The sequence below is a fragment of the Rhinolophus sinicus genome, linkage group LG07, assembly GCF_036562045.2.
Source record: "Rhinolophus sinicus isolate RSC01 linkage group LG07, ASM3656204v1, whole genome shotgun sequence".
NCBI lineage: Eukaryota > Metazoa > Chordata > Mammalia > Chiroptera > Rhinolophidae > Rhinolophus > Rhinolophus sinicus.
This window is the reverse complement of record NC_133757.1, coordinates 99,133,996-99,152,494: the sequence shown is the minus strand read 5'-3', so window position 1 is coordinate 99,152,494 and position 18,499 is coordinate 99,133,996. Positions and strand designations below refer to the sequence as shown.

General features: G+C 45.9%; 2 protein-coding genes across 19 annotated transcripts in view; one reads left to right on the top strand and one right to left on the bottom strand.

The window, feature by feature from the left end:
• The window catches only part of EXTL3 (exostosin like glycosyltransferase 3), a 114,968-nt gene extending 111,652 nt beyond the window's left edge, over positions 1 to 3,316 (top strand). For 9 of the 18 annotated variants that reach the window (XR_012498148.1, XR_012498157.1, XR_012498156.1 and 6 more), the window contains one exon: positions 288 to 3,316. The gene's annotated coding sequence lies outside the window, so the exon portion shown is untranslated. The remainder of the gene's footprint in view (positions 1 to 287) is intronic. The other 9 variants (XR_012498151.1, XR_012498154.1, XR_012498150.1 and 6 more) reach the window with 7 other exon arrangements.
• The window catches only part of INTS9 (integrator complex subunit 9), an 86,601-nt gene continuing 68,291 nt past the window's right edge, over positions 190 to 18,499 (bottom strand). The window contains exons 9-17 of the mRNA XM_019733114.2: positions 16,147 to 16,258; positions 13,625 to 13,805; positions 11,960 to 12,020; positions 9,480 to 9,651; positions 6,538 to 6,662; positions 5,604 to 5,771; positions 4,196 to 4,294; positions 2,934 to 3,071; positions 190 to 922 (exon numbers count right to left, since the gene is read on the bottom strand). Coding sequence (XP_019588673.1) covers positions 746 to 922; positions 2,934 to 3,071; positions 4,196 to 4,294; positions 5,604 to 5,771; positions 6,538 to 6,662; positions 9,480 to 9,651; positions 11,960 to 12,020; positions 13,625 to 13,805; positions 16,147 to 16,258 — 1,233 coding nt within the window. The 3' untranslated portion in view covers positions 190 to 745. The remainder of the gene's footprint in view (positions 923 to 2,933; positions 3,072 to 4,195; positions 4,295 to 5,603; positions 5,772 to 6,537; positions 6,663 to 9,479; positions 9,652 to 11,959; positions 12,021 to 13,624; positions 13,806 to 16,146; positions 16,259 to 18,499) is intronic.

Genomic DNA, 18,499 nt, shown 5'->3' with positions numbered 1-18,499 from the left:
TTTGGCACCCCCCCGTATATCTTGAATTTATTTAAAAAAAAAAAAAAAGCCAGGTTATGATTTAATGCACTCACCAAACTAAAATTTGCTGCAGTATTTTCTAAGTTTATGCTGTTCTGTGTATTTTCATATTTTTTTCAGATACTAAGTCAGTGTAAATTGTAGGTTAAACAGTTCTCTAAAAAACAGTTCTCTAAAAAATAAGTTTTATTAACAAAATGGGCTCACAATATAAAATACAGATAATTGAGTTTTTACTAGTTTTTGGGGATGTCTTGTCTTATTAGGTGCAGCACTGTAGACAAGCAAGTAAAACAAAATCAAAGATTAGCTCCCCTGCCCGAGGCGTGTGAAACTATGAAGACAACACCAGCCACTTAAGACAAGTTAGTCTTCTTTTTTTTAACCTCCCCTCCCACTATTAACCTTTTGGAAAACTGCTTCTGTCACTTTTATGCTATTTCTTAGCTGTCTTACCATCCTGACTATTCAAGAGGGCCAGCCTTGGGAAGAAAATAAATCTAAAGCTTCAGGTCAAGCAGAAGTCTTTCCTGAAACAGTGCTAGAAACCCAGCCCAGGAGATTCTGGCTGTAACTCCTCATGTCCCTCAGAACCTTTTTTCCTTCAGCCAGAAGACACCCCGAGACGTGGCTAACCTCGCATGCCCTCCTCAGCTGGCTGTGCTGGCAGCCCGGGTGGCGACTGGAGGATTTCAGGGAGGCAGGAATGGCGCAGACGTCCCCTTCAGAACTTCTGCAGGAATCTGAGGACGAGGTCCCGCAGGCGTACCCTCAGCACCTCGTCGTTGTCACAGATGATGTGCGTTGAATCTTCCTCGATCTGGATGAGCGTCTCAGCTTCCTGGAGCAGGACGATATGGCCCTTGGTGGTGTCTTCCACTTTGATATCACTGAAGCCGTGCTGCTCCAACAGAAAAGAGAAAGGAGGCTGCTGGGCGCTGAAAAGCAGCAGCTGGCAGGCAGGAGCTTTCAGCAACTGAGAATTCTAACAATGATACTTCCTAGACCTGGCTACATTGAACATTCTAGAAAGTGGCATTTTTGACACCCCGCAATATAATTCTTCAGAGCAGAATTACAGAATTCAACCATAGTTCCACAGACAGTTGACTCCTAAGCAACACGGGGTGAAGGGTGCTAACCCCCAACACAGTTGAAAATCTGCATATAACTTCTGACTCCCCCAACTACAGTTGTCCCTTGGTATCTGCGGGGGTTGGTTACAGGACCCCCTTCTCCCCCCAAGAATCTGCCTGTAAGTGGACCCGCGCAGTTCAAGCCCGGGTTGTTCAAAGGTCAACTGTATTTAAAGAAGTCCCCTGAACATGTCAAAGCTCATGGAAAACACAGCAGCATTTCTGTAACCTGCTTAAGCTTTTGTGGTCCCAGCGCCTGGGTGCAGGAGGCTGGGACACCGGGCGGGCCCTGGGCAGCAAGCGCCCTCCTGTCCTCAGACAATGCCATTCCTCGTGGCAGGATGCCACTCACCTTGGGATCTGGCAAATCCCTCTCAAGGGAGGAGGAGATAAGGCAGCACAGCAAATACTTCTCTAGCCATCTCTGATGCGCATTACAGGATTTTTCTTACACAAAGTTGAGAAAGAAGAAAAGAAGTGGAAAGAAGACTGGTTTGCCTGACAGGGACACCAGACAGGTAATGACTGACCCAGGGAGGTGACCTCCACCTAGTCCTAGAAAGTGCGCAGGGCCAGGTACTAACATTCCCCCCGCAGAAGGAAATGAGGCAGAAATGGTGGAGGGAATGGTTAGGATCAGACCCCTAGGAAGGGGTCAGTTCCTGGATGAACCAGGCAGAATAACCGAGTAAAGGTCTTTCTGGGGGAAGCAAGTTCCCCGTTTTTAAAAACCAAGTCAAGCTTGACTTGTGTCAGTCAGGGCTGGAAGCACTGCACATGCAGGCGGAGGCAGTGAGGATGGGCTCGCCTACGTCACACGTCCTGTGTCATGTCACACGGGGTGTCCCAGGTAAAGTCCACGAGCATGCCCACATGACTGATGAGGGGCTGACGCCCTCCCTTCAGGGAAAATTAAACGACTAATGGAGAAAACAAATCCTAATAAAGGGAAAGCCTTTGAGATTTGGAAGAACTCAGCAACTGAGATACTCAGCTTGGATAAAAGGCATCACTCATAGTTTAACAGAAGAAAATCTATCCTGGAACTTTTGATGAGAGTTAGTTGCAAGAAGCAACATGAATAATATATATTTATCTAATTCCTTCTTTCTATTAAGGATTCTATAATTCTAATGGTAAAACTGATCTCTGAAGTTCTGTGACTGAAGCCAAAATTACAAAAAACTTTAAGGTAAATTTTTTTCTTAAAATTGTAGTCAAGAAATCAATTCCTCGGGAAGAGCAGCCATCAGGGGCGAGGGCGGGACGGCTGTGCGGTGGAGAAGGCCCACTGTCCTCCCAGCTCATCTGGGAATTGCTGGCCCTGCTTCCCAAACTCCCAGGGACCTGGCCACACTGATGCCCTCTGTCCCCACTCCTGACACTCAGCCCCAGACTCTCGTCCCCTGTGACATAGCCATGCGGGCTCTCTGACATGTAGAAAAGTGCGGTTCCAGAGGGGGCCTTTTCCACCCAATCTCTCAGCCTCTAGGTTTCTGAGGAGAGGCCTTTCCTCGCTCTAGTTCCCACAAGAAAGGGGGCTTGATGGGGCCAGCAGAGCAGCACCTGGGGGCCACTGGGAAGGAGGGCACGCTCTTCTCTCACCTCTGACTCTGCCCTGGTTCTGTCCCCTGGCATGACCTTGGACCAGGCCGCTGCTACAGGGACAGGCGCTCGAGTAAGTGCAAAGCAGCAACACATTCCTTGAGCAGGAGGCCACGATGCACAGCAGAAAGGCCGGCTCCTGGGTTTGGACACTGCAAACACGAGACTCACCTTCTCCAGGGTCTGGACAAACTGCTCGACTGGGATGGAGCCGCTCAGCAGAGGCTTCAAAACCTTGCAGTCTGGGATGTCATCACTTGCCCGCTTTCTCTTCTTACCACCTGTGGGCTGGGCGGGCCTGGGCGGGGGCTAGAGCAGAAGGAAACATGGATCTTAGCAAGAACTTGGCCTGGGAGCAGCGGAGGTCAGGGCAGGCCACCGAGAAAGAACCTCCGTGAAGCTGCCCTCCCCTCAGGTACCCCTTCCCAGACGGACGCCCAGGGCCAGGTGACCCCCGGGGGTAAAGTCCGCGGCACCTGCATTCAGGGTCACTACTGGCTGGGGGCTCCAGCTGGACTTCTTCTCAATAAAAACAAGCTAATGCCAACTCTCCACATAGGATCAATGTCTTATTTGGCAAAGATATCTTTTATCAAGGTCCATTGTTAATTCTAATTGATTCAGTTCAGTCTTTTCTGAGTATAGTCTTAACAAACTGTGTTGCCAATTGCAGGTAGAGCAGCAGCACAGCAGCAAAGGACGCTGGCTGTGCGGTCAGACCCAGGGGCTAGAACCCTTCCGGCTCCGGAACCTTTGTCAAGAAAATGAAGGTCAGAGCAATTGCCTATAAAATGGTGCTAAGAGAGTTTTGTGAGGATTAGCAAGACAATGCGTGAAGGAGCTAACACGCGTCCTGCACACTTTAAGTGGAGCCGTCCGCATGCTACACAGGGCCCAGCAGGTTTTCACGGGGGGTTAGCACGATGCCGCCAGAGCCACAGCACAGCGGTCACCGCACCATGGCTGTGTGGCCCGGTGCTGCCACCTGTGTGCCCTCGGGCCTTTATGGTTCCAGGCCTCCTATGGGAGCGGCTGGCCCTGCTGCCTTTATGTCTCCCCCACACACCCACGAGTGCCCTGCGGTGCTCGGGTGGGTGCTCCAGAAGCAGTCCTGTAATGATTGTGCCTGCGGGAGCTGGGTGACTGACTGATGCCCCCACTCACAGCTGGGAGCAGCTCTCAGGACGATGCATGGCCCCGTCTCTGTGAGTAATAGTTGCCCTTCCCGCTTCTCTCTGAGGCACTTAGTTCTCAGTGCCCGCGTTGTGTCACGTCTAACCCATCCCGCAGTCTGGTTCTGATTGCTGGTTTGGGAAGCAGTGTCCTGGGAGCTGGTTGGAAGCTACGACCTTTTTGTTGGGGGTAGTTCCGACTTTGTGCAGGCCCCGGAGGTGCCTCATGGATGCAGGTGCAGCCCACCGTCCCCACGATACCTGAAGAACATGCTTGTTGTCTTTAGTGTGCAGCACGGCCGAAACGGTTGCCAAGGAAATGCCAGGCTTAATCTCCATGGGCACCAGCGAATCTGCGAGCTGCAAGCAAACAGAGGATTTCAGTCAGATTCACTCTAGTGTGAGGGTATGGGGGCTGCAGGATGATGCCCCGGGGTCAGCTTACCACACATCACACACACTGTGTAGCTACATCTGTCGCAATAAAGGAAGGAGGGGGAGACAGGAACAGGGTGGTGGCAGATAAACGGCTAAGGAGGAAGAGAACTAACCTGCTCGCCATCACACTGGGACCCCAGGAGGCCGACGCCTCTGCTGCTCCCTTTTGTTAGTCACCCCCCAAATGATGACATGCCAACACCCTGCCAAGGGCTCAGCTCTGAACCATCATAACCAATATAATGGGCTTATATTGTTATTTTAAAATGAATTAGTAAATATTTTTGAACACCTTACTTTTAACTTCTAACCAGCAAACATCAGTAGTTATCACTGATGTTACTGAAATCTGTTTGGATCTCCTTTGCCTACTGCTCTGAATTAAAAAAAAACAGCTTAAGTTAATTCTGGAAAGGACTGAATGTACTGGAATCTGGGTCCCCACTGGTGGCACCTGGCGGGGCTCCCCCACCAGCCTTGCTCAGGGCTGTGGAAATGAGCAACATCCAGGAGCCTGGGCTTCAAACTGAAGATCTGGATTCTATTGTGAACTGCAAAGGGAACTCTGGGGACATTGCTTTGTAATGAGTTTTCCTACCTCTTTTTACTGTGTGTTAAAATCTGTCTCAGAAGACAAAAGGGAGCCAGAAGCGGCTTCCTACAGTTTTCTATGCTGTCGCTGCAGGAGCCGGGCTTTTGACTCTTGCTGCCTCCCCCATCAGACCAGCACTCATGCAACACCTCAGTTGCCCCACACGCTCGGCACGCTTTTGAACTTTTTCCCTATTCAAGCAGGCTTAGATTTCATGGGACTATAAAATACTTCGACTTTACTAGGTCTTTTAAGTTATACTAGAATGCATACAATAAAGTTTCTCATTTTTTGGTTACTCTTATATCCTCCATCTCTCTGCATTTGGTGAAACTGGACCCTCACTCATAAATGAGGTCCAGGGAGCTGGACAAAATCCACAGCCCCAGGGGGTTAAGGACCGAGCTGGCCTCAGCACTTGTGTCCTCCGGGATCCCAGGCAACATGTTAACAGAAGCAGCAGTGCTGATCTTACAGCTGCTGCTTCACTGCCTGATACGTGAGAAGGCTCTGAAAACACCACCTGTCTTCCCACTTACTTGCTTAAGGGTCTAGGTTCTTTGGTTCATCCATAGCTGACACAACCCAAAAGCAAGCCATGGTCTCCTCCCGGGACTCGCGTGGGAAACCCGAGCTCACCTCCGGCATGATTTCGATCTTCTCATACCGCCGCTTGAAGGGCAGGGTGAGGACCTCGGCCCGCCTGTAGGACACGGGTGGCGGCTGGCAGTCAATCATCAGGTCTGTCCTGTGGGACTGCGTGGGGGGTGGCTGCGTGTACTGCTCAGGACAGACCACGTGCAGGGGCTGCGGGCCAACGGGCAGGGTGAGCGCAGAGCCAGCCTCGCAGAGGCCCATTCCCGGCCTCCTCCCAGCTCAGAGAGGCCCACGCGAGGCCGGTTCCCGGCCTCATCCCACCTCCTCCCCAGAACTCCCGTCCTTGCAAACCCAAGTAACCAGGGAAAGGAGAGAGCAGTGCAGTGTGGGGAGAAGAATGAAAACTTCAGGGCAATCCCTGAACCGCCAGCCAGCTACCCCTGCTCTCCTGCGGACTTCTTCCTTTTACCTTCCACTTCCCCCCAGTTACTTCTCCCCTTTCTCTATGGCTAAAAATGCAAAATGAAAAAAAACAAAAAAACAAAAACCAAACCAAAACAAACCTCTTAACAAGAAGCAAAATGACACTGTGAGTGGAATGGACCCAAATGTGCAACAAGGGCCCAATACACGCTTCAGTGAAACTTTCAGCTTCATGAATATGTTCCTAGAATGACTTTTTCTATGTGGGGGCAGGGGGAAAATTTCCTTTTAACTGGACACAGATGGTCCTCATAAAAAATAATAGTGGTTTATGCTTTCTCCTTCCATTTCTGATTTCTTTAGAATGGAAACTTCTTTTAGGGTGTAGAGCTCACTACTTTGAAGTTTGTGCCCCAGCTCTGCAGATGTGCAGAAGTGAGGCAGATAAGGAACGCAGCACGACACCCCCTCCCCTCACACCAGATGCACAACCCCACAGAGGTAACAGGCCCACAGACGGACGGGAAGGCCCCAGCACGGTTTCTTGGGTTACCTGCACTTCTTTAAGCAGCTTTGACACTTGGATGAAATTCAGTCGTGTATCAATGGGGCAGTAAATGCATTTCATGGCCAAGGGCTGGTAGGGAGCCAGTGCTTCCAGGTAGGAGAAGTCAGGTTCTAAGGAAGGAGAGCACGAAAAAGACAACTGAACATGCAGGTAACAGAGGAGCTGCCAAGCGAGGAGGCAGCTGTTGTGGTCGGCGGGGTGAGCCAGGGTGTCAGCGCACGGAGGGAGGGTGATGGGAGCTGACTCCTCGTCATCGGAGAGGGGTCACTTACAAACGGAAAGGGAGAGGCGAGAATGAACGCTGTATGACGGAGGCGGAACTGCAGGTGTGGGTGTGAGCTCAAGGTTTTCAACATAAAGGGACAGATGGGATAAATGAGGGATAACTAGTAATTGGGCGAAAGGGCAAGCTCTGCCCTGCAACCAAATGCCAACTAATAAATGTACAAGAAATGATGAAATTAAAAAAAAAAGCACCGTGTGGCAATCATCACAGTAATAACTTCTTCAGCCCAGAATCATCAACAGATGCTAAAAAAATTAGATAAAAATTTGGGGAAGACCAGGATATACATAGTCTCAAAGAGTCCCTCCCGCACAGTATACAAAACACAAAACCAGTGACTTCAGAGGAGAAACCTGGCACAGACCACTAGAAACCAGTGCTGTAAACTAACACTCAGATCGCGGGCCATCTGCGTGTCAGGAGAGTAAGAGGACCTTGAACCTACGTCAGGAAAATGCTTCTGCTGACACCTGTACTCCTGTCAACAAAGCCCAGTGCATCACGACCGGGAACCGTCCTGGTCTTAATGGCCAGTTAGTTCTCCAAGGGCCGCTCCCTGCTTGGTGCGGACTGTTCATTCCACCCGAGGAAGCTGCCCACCTTGTGCCAAAAGAACTGGCTCACAACTGGTATGAAAAATGATATGTTCCCAAGGCAGCTCGTGCCTCCATGGACACACCCCTTCTTACAGCCCTCAGGCTGATGCTCACGTGCCATATCTGGTGGGTTCAGGATAAGTGACAGAACTTGTAGATTTTTCAATGACCACCCCTCTAGTGGATCCTGTTTCCCTAAGAAGTGTACCCAGAAATCCCCCACATGAGGCCAGCACAGGCTGCTAGGGAGAGATAATTGACTCCCCTTTTTATGTGTGCTCTGCGAGCTGCAATGCCCACAGTCACTGTGATACTGGAAGAAGTGGTACAAAAGTTATCACTGACACTAGCAGACATCACAGACACCCCAAGTTCTGCTCTGGGAGCGCAACGAATCAGCTTACATTGAAATTCACTACCCAGAGTTGTCATGGACAGTCACATAAGCCTTAATTTCTTCTTAGCTGGCTGAAGAAAAAGTATACTGCAGCGAGCGCTTCGTACTGCGCCTATGTAAACAGGGTCCCCACTGTCAGAGGAAACTCCTCAGAAAGGACAAGAGAGACCCTCAATCCTGCTACAGACAACATTCCCTGGACCACCCCCCGCTAATAAAACTAGGAAATGGCAAGGTTCTGGGTGTGTAGCTGACCTCCCCTGCCTTTGGCCAAAGCGGGGCCTGGGGGAAGAGCAGCCACCAACAGCTGCTCTTCCGAGCTCTGTTGGCAATTGTGGCTGGGCTTCGCTCTTAGCAGGGGCTGGCCTGGCACTTGCGGCTGGCCGTAGTGTTCTGTTGGAGAGACACAATTTCGCCAACACTGATGCTAGGTAAGGCCACTCAGTGAGGACGATGGATCAAGACAAAAACAAGAGGCTTCTGTGATCATGCCCGGACACAAAACCACAGCACTGTCCAAACCACCAAAGGAGCCTATCCCGGCTCCATTCTTCTTGCCCTCCAGATGAGAATCACGAAGATACCCAGTTAGAGAACTGCTCCTGCTTCCCGCTAGTACTTGACCCACTGCAGCGTCCCACCTCTGGGAACCCACCTCAAAATCACCTCACACAAGCCCAGATCCATACTGAGGTCTTTCTAACAAGCTCTGAGATGGCGCGCGTTCTCCCTCGCTGCAAGCAGCCCATAAACCCAGCTTTGCACATCTACCGGTGTGCTCCTGGTGGCTTTGGGCTGGGGGACACTGACTCCTGACAAACAGGCTTAGCACAGGGAAGGACCCAGTGTCCCTGACCCTGAAGCTTTGGAGACTCTGCTCCATCACTTGTCTTAAGAGTAATTAGAAAGAGTAATTAGAAAACTCCAGGAGGGAAACCGATACTTTCTCAACAGCCTTTATATGCTGGGTTCTGTATGAAGTGCTTACAACGGACCACATGCCAGAGCTGCCTGAGGAGACGGCCACCAGTAACCCCACTTTACAACGAGCAACGTGAGGCTCGGAGCTGAGGGAACTGCTGAGGTTACAGTAAGTTGGGCCTGACTTCAGCTCAGGGTGTTTTACTTCATCTTCCATAAGATGTTCAAATCCCAACGCTGTCTGAAGCCCTTAAACTGATCAAATAATACAGTGATTAAGTAAAACCCCTACTTAATCTCATGCAAGGATCTGTTTCACTCTGAGGGGTTCATCTCCAGAAGAAAAACTGCAAGCCAGAGTCAATTCTAATCAAAGCAGCAAGACCCAGCTCGGGAAATGATTCCTAAATGGTAGAATAAGACCGGCGACTAGAATTCCTGCAGTTATGGAAACAGCTTACAGAATCCTACCTGAGTTAGTTTAGTGAAATCTGGGAATTTCTCAGGGAAAACCCCACAGAAACAGGTGTGAAAGCTTTATCCAGCGAGTCATCTCAGGACATTCTGCTTTACCCGACGCTTTCCCTCGAGGTTTCTTCAGTCTTTGGTATTTATGACAGAAGAGTGTTCACATTCATGCCTCCTTGTAAAATTCACCCTGGGTCTCTAACTGGTAGGTTCATCCAGTGACAGCCAGAGGAAAGGGAGGGTTTTGTTGTTTACCCACCTGTGAAGATGACAGTGTTGAGACTAGATTTTCCCCAGAGCTCCATGAAATGGACTACGTCCCCAAAGCGGAGGGAAGGGTGCCCGGTGAACACCACACACGGCTGCCTGAAATCGTTGCTGAAGTCGCCGTGGATGCTGGGGTAGTGCTTCAGCTTGTTGGTCTGAATGAGCTAGAACAGATACAGGAAAAGGCACATGAAGAGACGTTAGCCTGCCTGGGTGGAAGGAAGAACACAGCATGGAAGGGTGACCAGGAGGAAATTAAAACTACAAACGAAACTTATTAAAATTAGCCAAAGATGGAATTTTTTTTTTTTTTTTTTAACTACAATGGAACTTTCTGAACAGATGGGACCTTTTGGTAATAGGAACATACTAACTGGGAACTTTTATTCAGGTTGTTATGACTGATAGTCTCCCTCCTCCTTTACTGCTTCCCGACACACCGAGCCCCGGCCCCGGAAGTCCCCACTATCCGTTACTGTTTGAAGTATAAGTAACCTTCCAAGACATGTGCATCACCCATAAACACCTCACACAGGAAGGACCTCCTCTTGAGAAGCTGTAAGTTACTGTGGCAACTCAATAAAGGCAGACCAAACTGGCTTTCAGAAATCTGGGAGACGTGATGGCCTCATGACACACAGAGCCGCAGTACGATGCAGGCCATGCACAGCCTCACACGTGTCTCAGAAGTGTATGTTTTCAACCCAAATGTTCTCCCTTCCAGCACAATTCTTGATGATACTCTCCTACCGTCAGGTCCGACCCAAGGCAAAGCCAGCATCTCGTGACACTGCTCAGAAACCGCCTCAAAAGGCCGGATGACAAACATCCCTAAGACCTCAGAGCCCCTAAGTATCAACTAAGCCAAAGGGAGTATTCCCGCGGATGCGGCGTGAAGAAATGGTCTGGGACACGGCTTCATCCTGAAGCAACCCCTAATGCTTAAGAGGGGGAGCCCCACCAACAACTCCAAGGCCAACTGAAGTCACCCCAATAGTGAGAATGTGGCCAGAGTGGGACAGTCCCCAAATGGAAGCTGAACTCTCTTCACTTGAAAGATGAAATCTTTAATCCAGAGAGACCTGCTTTTATTTGAAAGACTGCAGTTCTACCCTGGAGCTTTAATCAGGTGTCACATGTCGGGTGGAATACGCACAGGAGAGATGGAGCAAACTTTGAATTCCCAAGTTACATGCAAATAAAACTGACGTTTTATAACCTCCTTGGCCAAAATCATTACTCGCCCCAGTTAAATGGGTGAGCGGCTGTGTGAAAGACTAATAAGTCTATTCTATCCAGAGACGTCAAGCAGATGAATGGGTTTCTAAGAATAGCAGCAGGTCTTTGCACACAACTTAAGTCACTTTTTAGGCATCGCCTGCACTTCCTGCAGCTCTCCTGATCAATGCACAGAGACTAAGATAAATTCATCTCTGTTTGCCACTTGGATCGACCTTTCCAGCTGACTCACTACATTTGACCATCCAGAACTAACATGCTATTGCAGAGCCTGTCAGTTTCCTCAAGTGGTTACACCAATTTAAACATCTTCTAAAAAATATATAGCAAAAAATCGGGAGCATCTCTATTGTCTGATAGTAAGGGAATGGTTAAGTACATTATAGCATGTTTACATGATAAGCTATGGTATATTAGGCAGCAGTAATCATGATATGAGCCACACAGAAAAATGTCCATGACACACCGTTTGCTTAAAAAAAAAAAAAAGTGGAAACAAAACTGGGTATATATCTATATAAAAATATGCAGCAGTTCTGTGAGGGGGTTCTATTTTTTTAAATTGAGGTATAATTGACATATAACATTATATTAGTTTCAGGTATACAACATCATGATTCGGTATTTGTATATATTGCAAAATGATCACTACAGTAAGTCCAATTGCCATATAGGTACAATAATCTGTCATCATAAAGTTATACTTTTTTTCCTTGTGATGAGAACTTTCAAACTCTTAGCAAGTTTCAAATATGCAATACAGTATTATTAACTATAGTCCGTATGCTGTACATTTCATCCCCATGACTTATTTATTTTATAACTGGAAGTTTGTACCTTTTGACTCCCTTATATTTTAAACTGAAGTGTTAGTATTTTCCTCATTAAAACTTTACGTCTATCATCACCATAACTAACTGGAAAGGAGACTTTGATAATAAATAAATCTGTTATGCAAAAAAGTTAGTGGTAGATAGTGGAATAAAATTCCTCACGCAGTCAATAACCAGTGGTAAGCTATGAGGCATATAAACACATCGGCACTACAATGTGTTAATAAGAAGAGAAAGTAGTGAATCTGGAGTGAGTACTTCACTGTCATCACACACAGGAAACAAAGGGCTAGACGAGTTTATGTAAGGATGTTTTTTTATCTAATGGCCTGCTGTCTCCATCCACATCCATTTATCTGTGTTTCTTTCTTGCTCTGACTCAGTAATTCCATTTTCTTACCTCTGCATGAGGGAAAGGCGGTTCTGGGAGATACACCTTCGTCTGTTTGTTATGACAAAGCCTTAAAGAGGAAAAACAGACCAGCAAGTGAGGGAGGGCACACAGGGTCATTTGTTGCCACCTAGTGGTGGCAGCGCAAATATAAAACACTAAAGTTTATTTGAAATTTTCCCGCTGGTAAATCTCAGTGAATAAAAGCCAGCATCTACAAAGCATTCAGAACATAATTCTCTGTGAGCATTTTTTTAACCTTTAAAATTCCTTAATACATTTTTTCTTAAAAAGTAACCTTGTTATTTTGGAATAATTTTAGATTTACAGGACAGTAGCGAAGATAGTACATTGTTCCCGTGTACCCTTCACCTAGCGTCCCCTGATGTTAACATCTTAGAACCGTGATACATCTGTTAAACCAAGAAATCAATATTAGCACATTCCAATTAACTAAATCCCAGGCTTATTGGGGTTTCACCAGTTTTTCCACTAATGTCCTTTTTCTGTTCCAGGATCCAATCCAAGATACCATATTGCATTAGTTATGATCAGATACCTTTTTCAGACATAATTTCCTGTTTTGCGCACCTAAGCAGCGCTGGTTACTCTAACTGGAGTGTAACTGTTATACTTGAACTTGGAGACACTGAATGTTTGTAGTGTGTGTTACAGTCCTGCTGACAAACATGAAAAAAAGACCTTGACCACAACTAAAGGGCTAGGAAAAAATGTCTTTAAAAAACTGTGTGTGCAGATGGGGGTGGGCAGCATATGCGGTGTGTTACGACAGAATAATGTACAAATTCCTTTTTAATTAGAAACTTAGAATACCGTGTCCATCAGGCCACCACAGCACTAAAAGGGATTAAACACCCTATGTAGGTGTGTTTTCATACCCCTGAACATGTGGAAACACCATTTTCAGGCACTATTAGGTCTAGTTTAAAAGCTTAACTATTTCCCCCATCCCTCCCTTTTTTTTGACCAGATGAGTTAGATTCAAACATTCATCTAAATAATACTAAAAAGGTTCTTCACATTATTCAATAATTTACCCACCTAGGATTTGATCAATTTCCTGCTGTAATAAAACTTAATTTGGTCAAATACGCTATTGAAATGAAAAAAATATTGTTTTTCTTATTAGAGTTGGTATTATAAATGTATTTATTCATTGTTATATTTTTTTTAGACTTTTAGATGTTTTCATTAGAATCATTTTGAATTTTTATTTAGAGTGCATTTGGATCAGTTTCATCTGATTAGCTACTGATGGAAATGTGAAATTCCACTGTGATTTTTGGGTCTTGGTTATTACAAATTTAGACAACACGAGCTTGGGCTTTAGAATTTGTTTCTCTTTTAGAATTTAATTTTCCTTTGTAACAGGCAGAGGATAGCATGTGAGAGAACAAATATTTCTGTTGCTAATTTGGAAAGTGCTGGTTAAGTGAAATCTTTCTCTTTCACCCTTCCTTCCTTGAATAATTCTTCTAAACTCTAGCAATGCAACAGATTTGGCTTTCATTAATACAATCTTCACATCATAGAATACGGAAAAACAACAAACGAGAGTTTCATAGTAATAGGAGGAAAAAAACAGGATTTCTAGTCTTACTGCTTCAATGTATTGAATCAAAATTGAACTCAGAGAGAAGAACACGGACATACCACTCTGCAAAAATCTGGGAAAACTCAAGCGAACTGTTAGCCACAGGAGAGATGAAGTAGAAAGGGATGCTGGAGAGGCCGGCTGAGTCGATGTACTGGTACAGGCATTCCAGGAGGTCATAGATCACCCCAGAAGGGTAGCAGGGAACCAACACGTTTCCTCCATTCCGGACTGTCAGTGCTAGAAAGTGGGAGCAGAGGGAAAACAACAGTATCAAGAGAACAGTTTTATAAAAGTAGAGTGGAACTTTAAAAATAATATTTGGATTTCTTTCACTTTCCCATTTCTGTTCGTACAATTCACATGTATTATCATCTTGCTTTTGAGGAACAGCACCAAGAGCGAGAGTCCAGAGGTGACAAGCAGCGGAGTTTGTAATCCGTGCTTCAGTCCCCAGGGAACAGGGTTCGTATGCAATTAAGAGTTTGGGTTTTAAAGGTGACCAGGGACAGCGAGCTTAAGGGCAGACCCTCCAAGCTCTTCCGCGTTTTAGATCCTGCTCAAAACTTGGCCGGCTTTGGCTCTGTTCATTCTCTGACCACTGCTGAATGACCTCTAAGGAAATAGGTCACATTTTTCTGTTTGACTGATTTTAGTGACATTTTCTTTCACTAAGGTTTTGTCTGTAAGAAAATGCTCCATACTTTAAATATTTAAATTATTAAATGAGGAATCGCAACGTATGGGTATAATCCTATTGGAAGTTGTAACTGGCTGGAAAAAAAAGTCTAAGTACCCTCTCGAGTTTGTGTTTTTTTTCGTTTGTTTGTTTTTCAAAACAAACTGAAACAAGCAGCAGTACCTTGAATACTGGTTGACTTGCTACTACTAGAGTATGGTACGACGGGAAAAACCGCAATCAGCGGTCAGGGCTCCAGAGGGCTGCCTCTTGCCCGGCCTCTGCCTGAGCTCCAGGACCCAGGTGAGCCACTACAAGCCTGCTGAGCCTCAGTTTCCTCCTCAGTTATATTAGAGGAGTGAACTAGGTCAGTGGTTTTTAAGCTTTAGTTTGTGTGAAAATTGCCAGGAAACATGTTAAAACATAACTTTCCTTCTGAATCTCTCCCCTCCCCAGAGAGTCTGACTTCCTAAGTCTGTGGTAGGGCCCCCAAATTTGCATTTTTAGCAAGTGGCCTTAGCGATCTTCAGGCAAGTGATTACTGCACCCCACTTTGGGAAACAGTGGATTAGACGTAAGGTCTCTTTTAGACCTAGAGTTCTTCGTGTCTATGATTCCAGATTATAAACAAACATACAAACCAAAGATTTAATTTAAGACTAGTCCAATACTTTTTCCAACTTAAGAACAAAATTCCTTTAACTTAGTATGAGCAAAGAACAAAAACCAAGTCCATATTTTTGGCATGGCCACGTGAAATTTCAAAGGCCAGTTAGTGCCGTCCTCCGTATAACGTGAGAAGACGACCCTCTTTCCCCCAGAGCAGAGGGAAGATCACTCACAATTGCTGCTACATGTGAAGGGTCTGCGCTCGTTAACTGCTCTTCAGAAACTGTTACGCGCTGAAGGCTTGTGTCCCCCACCCCCCATTCACAGGATAGTGACGCCCTAACTCCCTATTGATGGCATGGAGGGGGGACTTTGGGAGGTCATCAGATTTAGGTGAGGGTGGAGGCCCATGACGGGATTAGTGTCCTTATAAGACGAGGAAGAGCCACCAGAGCTGCTTCTCGCGCTCTGTGAGGACAAGGCGTGGAGGAGGCTGTCTGCCAGCTAGGAGGAGGGTCCTCACCGGTCGCCAGCCTGCTGGCCCCCTAACCTCTGACTTCCCAGCCTCCTAAACAGTGAGGAACAAATGTCTGTCGTTTCAGCCGCCCAGTCTATGGTATTTGGTTATAGCAGCCTGAGCTAAGACAGTAACCAACCTACAATTTTCTAAAAGGCAGGATTCCTAGATTTTATTGACAATTATATCCAAAGAAAAATAAATTTCTTCCAGGTAGCAAATACCCCACAAGTCTCTCAGTTTAGTCTTTCCCCCAAAAAAGAAAAACTTAACACCAACCAAATATCACTGGGGAAACATTGCACCCATCCACTGTATCGCTGTTGTGAATTCAAAGTACATGTGGTCTTTTCTGGGCTATTATTTGCAAAGCAGTGATTTCTTCCTTGTTTGACAACTGCACCCTGGAAACGTCCCTGATCTGCCACCAAATCCCCCTCAAAAGCAAGAAGATTAAGAATTTTCTATGTAAATCAAGTGAGAGAATATTGAGTATTTGTTGTATGAAGTACTAAAAATTTGAATTTACCATTGTAACAACCATTCTTACGGCACGTTCAGATTTAAGTTGCTTAAGAACTGCTTTTGCTGATCACAGGTTTTGAAGGATCAGCAAAAAGACTGTGAGTAAATGCCCATTTAATTCCCAAAAGGCCGTAAAAGGGGCATCAGAGGGTGTGAATCTTGAAGGGAAGGGGCCAAACATTCTACAGAAGCAAGGTACCGAAAACTAAATTTAAACCGCACCCTCCAGAAGGCTGGAGGGGCGCACATACCCAGGTTGCTGCAGAACTCGCCCACCATGCCATCCGGGTTCGCGGTGGGAATCTGCGTGAGGCCTGTCAGAACCAGAACGTCGCTGTTTTTGAGGGAAGCTTGGTCCATGGGCTGAAAAACCAGAGAATTACGCATAGTAATTTTAAAAGGGATGTTATCTACAAATAGTAAAGGAAAAAGAGAATATACGCAATGCTCCTTCTATGTCCAGCTGACCAAGTTCTCTTACGCCCTCTAATGAAGTCTGTCACCGAAGAGCGGCTGCCCAAGGGGCACAGGGACTCAGAGGAGGAGGCACTTCAGCGGGTGATGGAAAAGTTTTGTTAACAGGGGTGGTGAGCACATCATAGCAAAATGCATAGAACTGTACATTTAAAATCTTTGGGTTTCATCAGATACAAATTTTACTTCAATAACAACAAAAAGCACATTTCAACAAGGCTTTTGCTCCTTTCAAAGTGTTATCTGACACTCACCATTGGCAGCCCTCGCACGTGAGCGTGCAGCAGAATCACCGGGAGGGTTTGCTGAGACCCACATCGCCAGGCCCCACCCAGAGTGGCTGAGCTGGGCCTGAGAATCTGCATTGCTAACAAGTTCCCCGGAGACGCTCCGGTGTGTGTGTGTGGGCACCATGCCTTGAGAACCACTGCACCATATAATTTGAATCTCAAAACAACTCTGCAGAGTACATGACGTCAGTGTATGTTATGAAAATACAGACTCAAGGAGCCTGGGTGATTTTCCCTAAGTCTTGATGGCAGAGGAGCCAGGAAGAACAATGGATTAGGAATTAGAAACACAAGGTTTCCTTCCAGTTCTACTGCCAGCCACATGACCTCAGCCAAGGCTCCGAGCTGGGTTTCCTGTAAAGTGGGCACATTTCTTGACCCATCCTCCTCCAGTGATTTCTGAGAGTCTCACAATCTTCCTATGACCTATAAAATCCTACAATGCACTGTTATCTAATCCTCAGGACTCGTATCTTTACTTTTTCACCTGGCACAATTTGAATTTAATTGTGATTCCCCGCCCCCCAAGTAAATCAGAATTGAAATTAGAAACAAAAATGAAGGCTCATAATTAAGACACTGGAGAACTCATAGATGTTTTCATTTTATAACACATCTTTTCCTCAGTTTCATTTAGTATTCTCACTGGAATGTTAGGGGGAAAAAAAAAATAAGCAAGCCCAAACATGGTTTACTAAGAAGCCTCATCCATCCTTTCTCTATTCCAACCAGATTTCCCAGTAAAGCAATAAAATTCCAAATTGTAACGTAGCAAAGACCCATCATCCGAGTACACGTGACTTTTGATCTATTTTCCTTTAAAATTTTATATAAGCATGGATATATGGGCTTCATTATTTTTTAAGTAACAGGACTCTGGTTATGTAAGCTGCCTTATAATCTGAAAAACATTTCTTTAATGTGAATACAGAAAAAGTATGGTTGTGACAATCATACTGAATAGCTTCTAATTCCTATTTGCAGACACATGGCAGTGTGTATAAGAGCTTTTCCTCCTCTTGGGCAGGTCTGATGTACCTATTTGTATTTCTCTAACAAATACATATACATTCACTGTTTCCCCAGAAGGACATAAGGAGAAATACAGTACAGTGGTTTATAGCAGCGAGTGTGTAGCGAGCCTGGGACTGTTCATTGTGTACATGCATCAAGCGGAAGGAAACTGGAATGGAGACAAAAGGGACCAAGCTTTGTTTGGTAGCACATTCAGCTTAAAATGGTTCACTATTTTATATGGATCTTAGTAGAACAAGCCAATAATGATTCACAGGGCTGATGGGAGACAGGGGAATTGAGGGAGCCCAGGAAACCCCTGAATTCGTGTGTATGGCTATGTACATTTTTCTATAGATTTAATTGGGTTGCCATATGGGGCCATGACCCTGAAAAGGTTAAGAACTGCTGATCTAAAGGAAATATATAATGGAGAGTGAACTCTGGCCCTGAAAACAACACAATCTCTGAACCTCAACCCTCAGCATTGACTTCCTTTAAAAATGAAATGCCTGTAATAAAAAACAAAAGTACTCCTGCACTATGAATCCTACCACATTGAAAGTTATGAGATACTTCACGACCAGGTCAGACTAGATGTTCGTAATTTTAGCCCTATTAACTCGGGAGACATTTCTTGTTGGTTCCCAGGGCTACCGTATAGGAGACTTAAAAGGCTTTTAGTGACACTCTCCAAACCAAGCTGACACCACCAACACCTCCACTTCACCATCGAAGGGCAACTGTATACATTGCTGGTGTCAACAGACACTCACTGAGCACTTCAAGTGGGGACATTTTATTTGAACACACAAAACCAAAACAT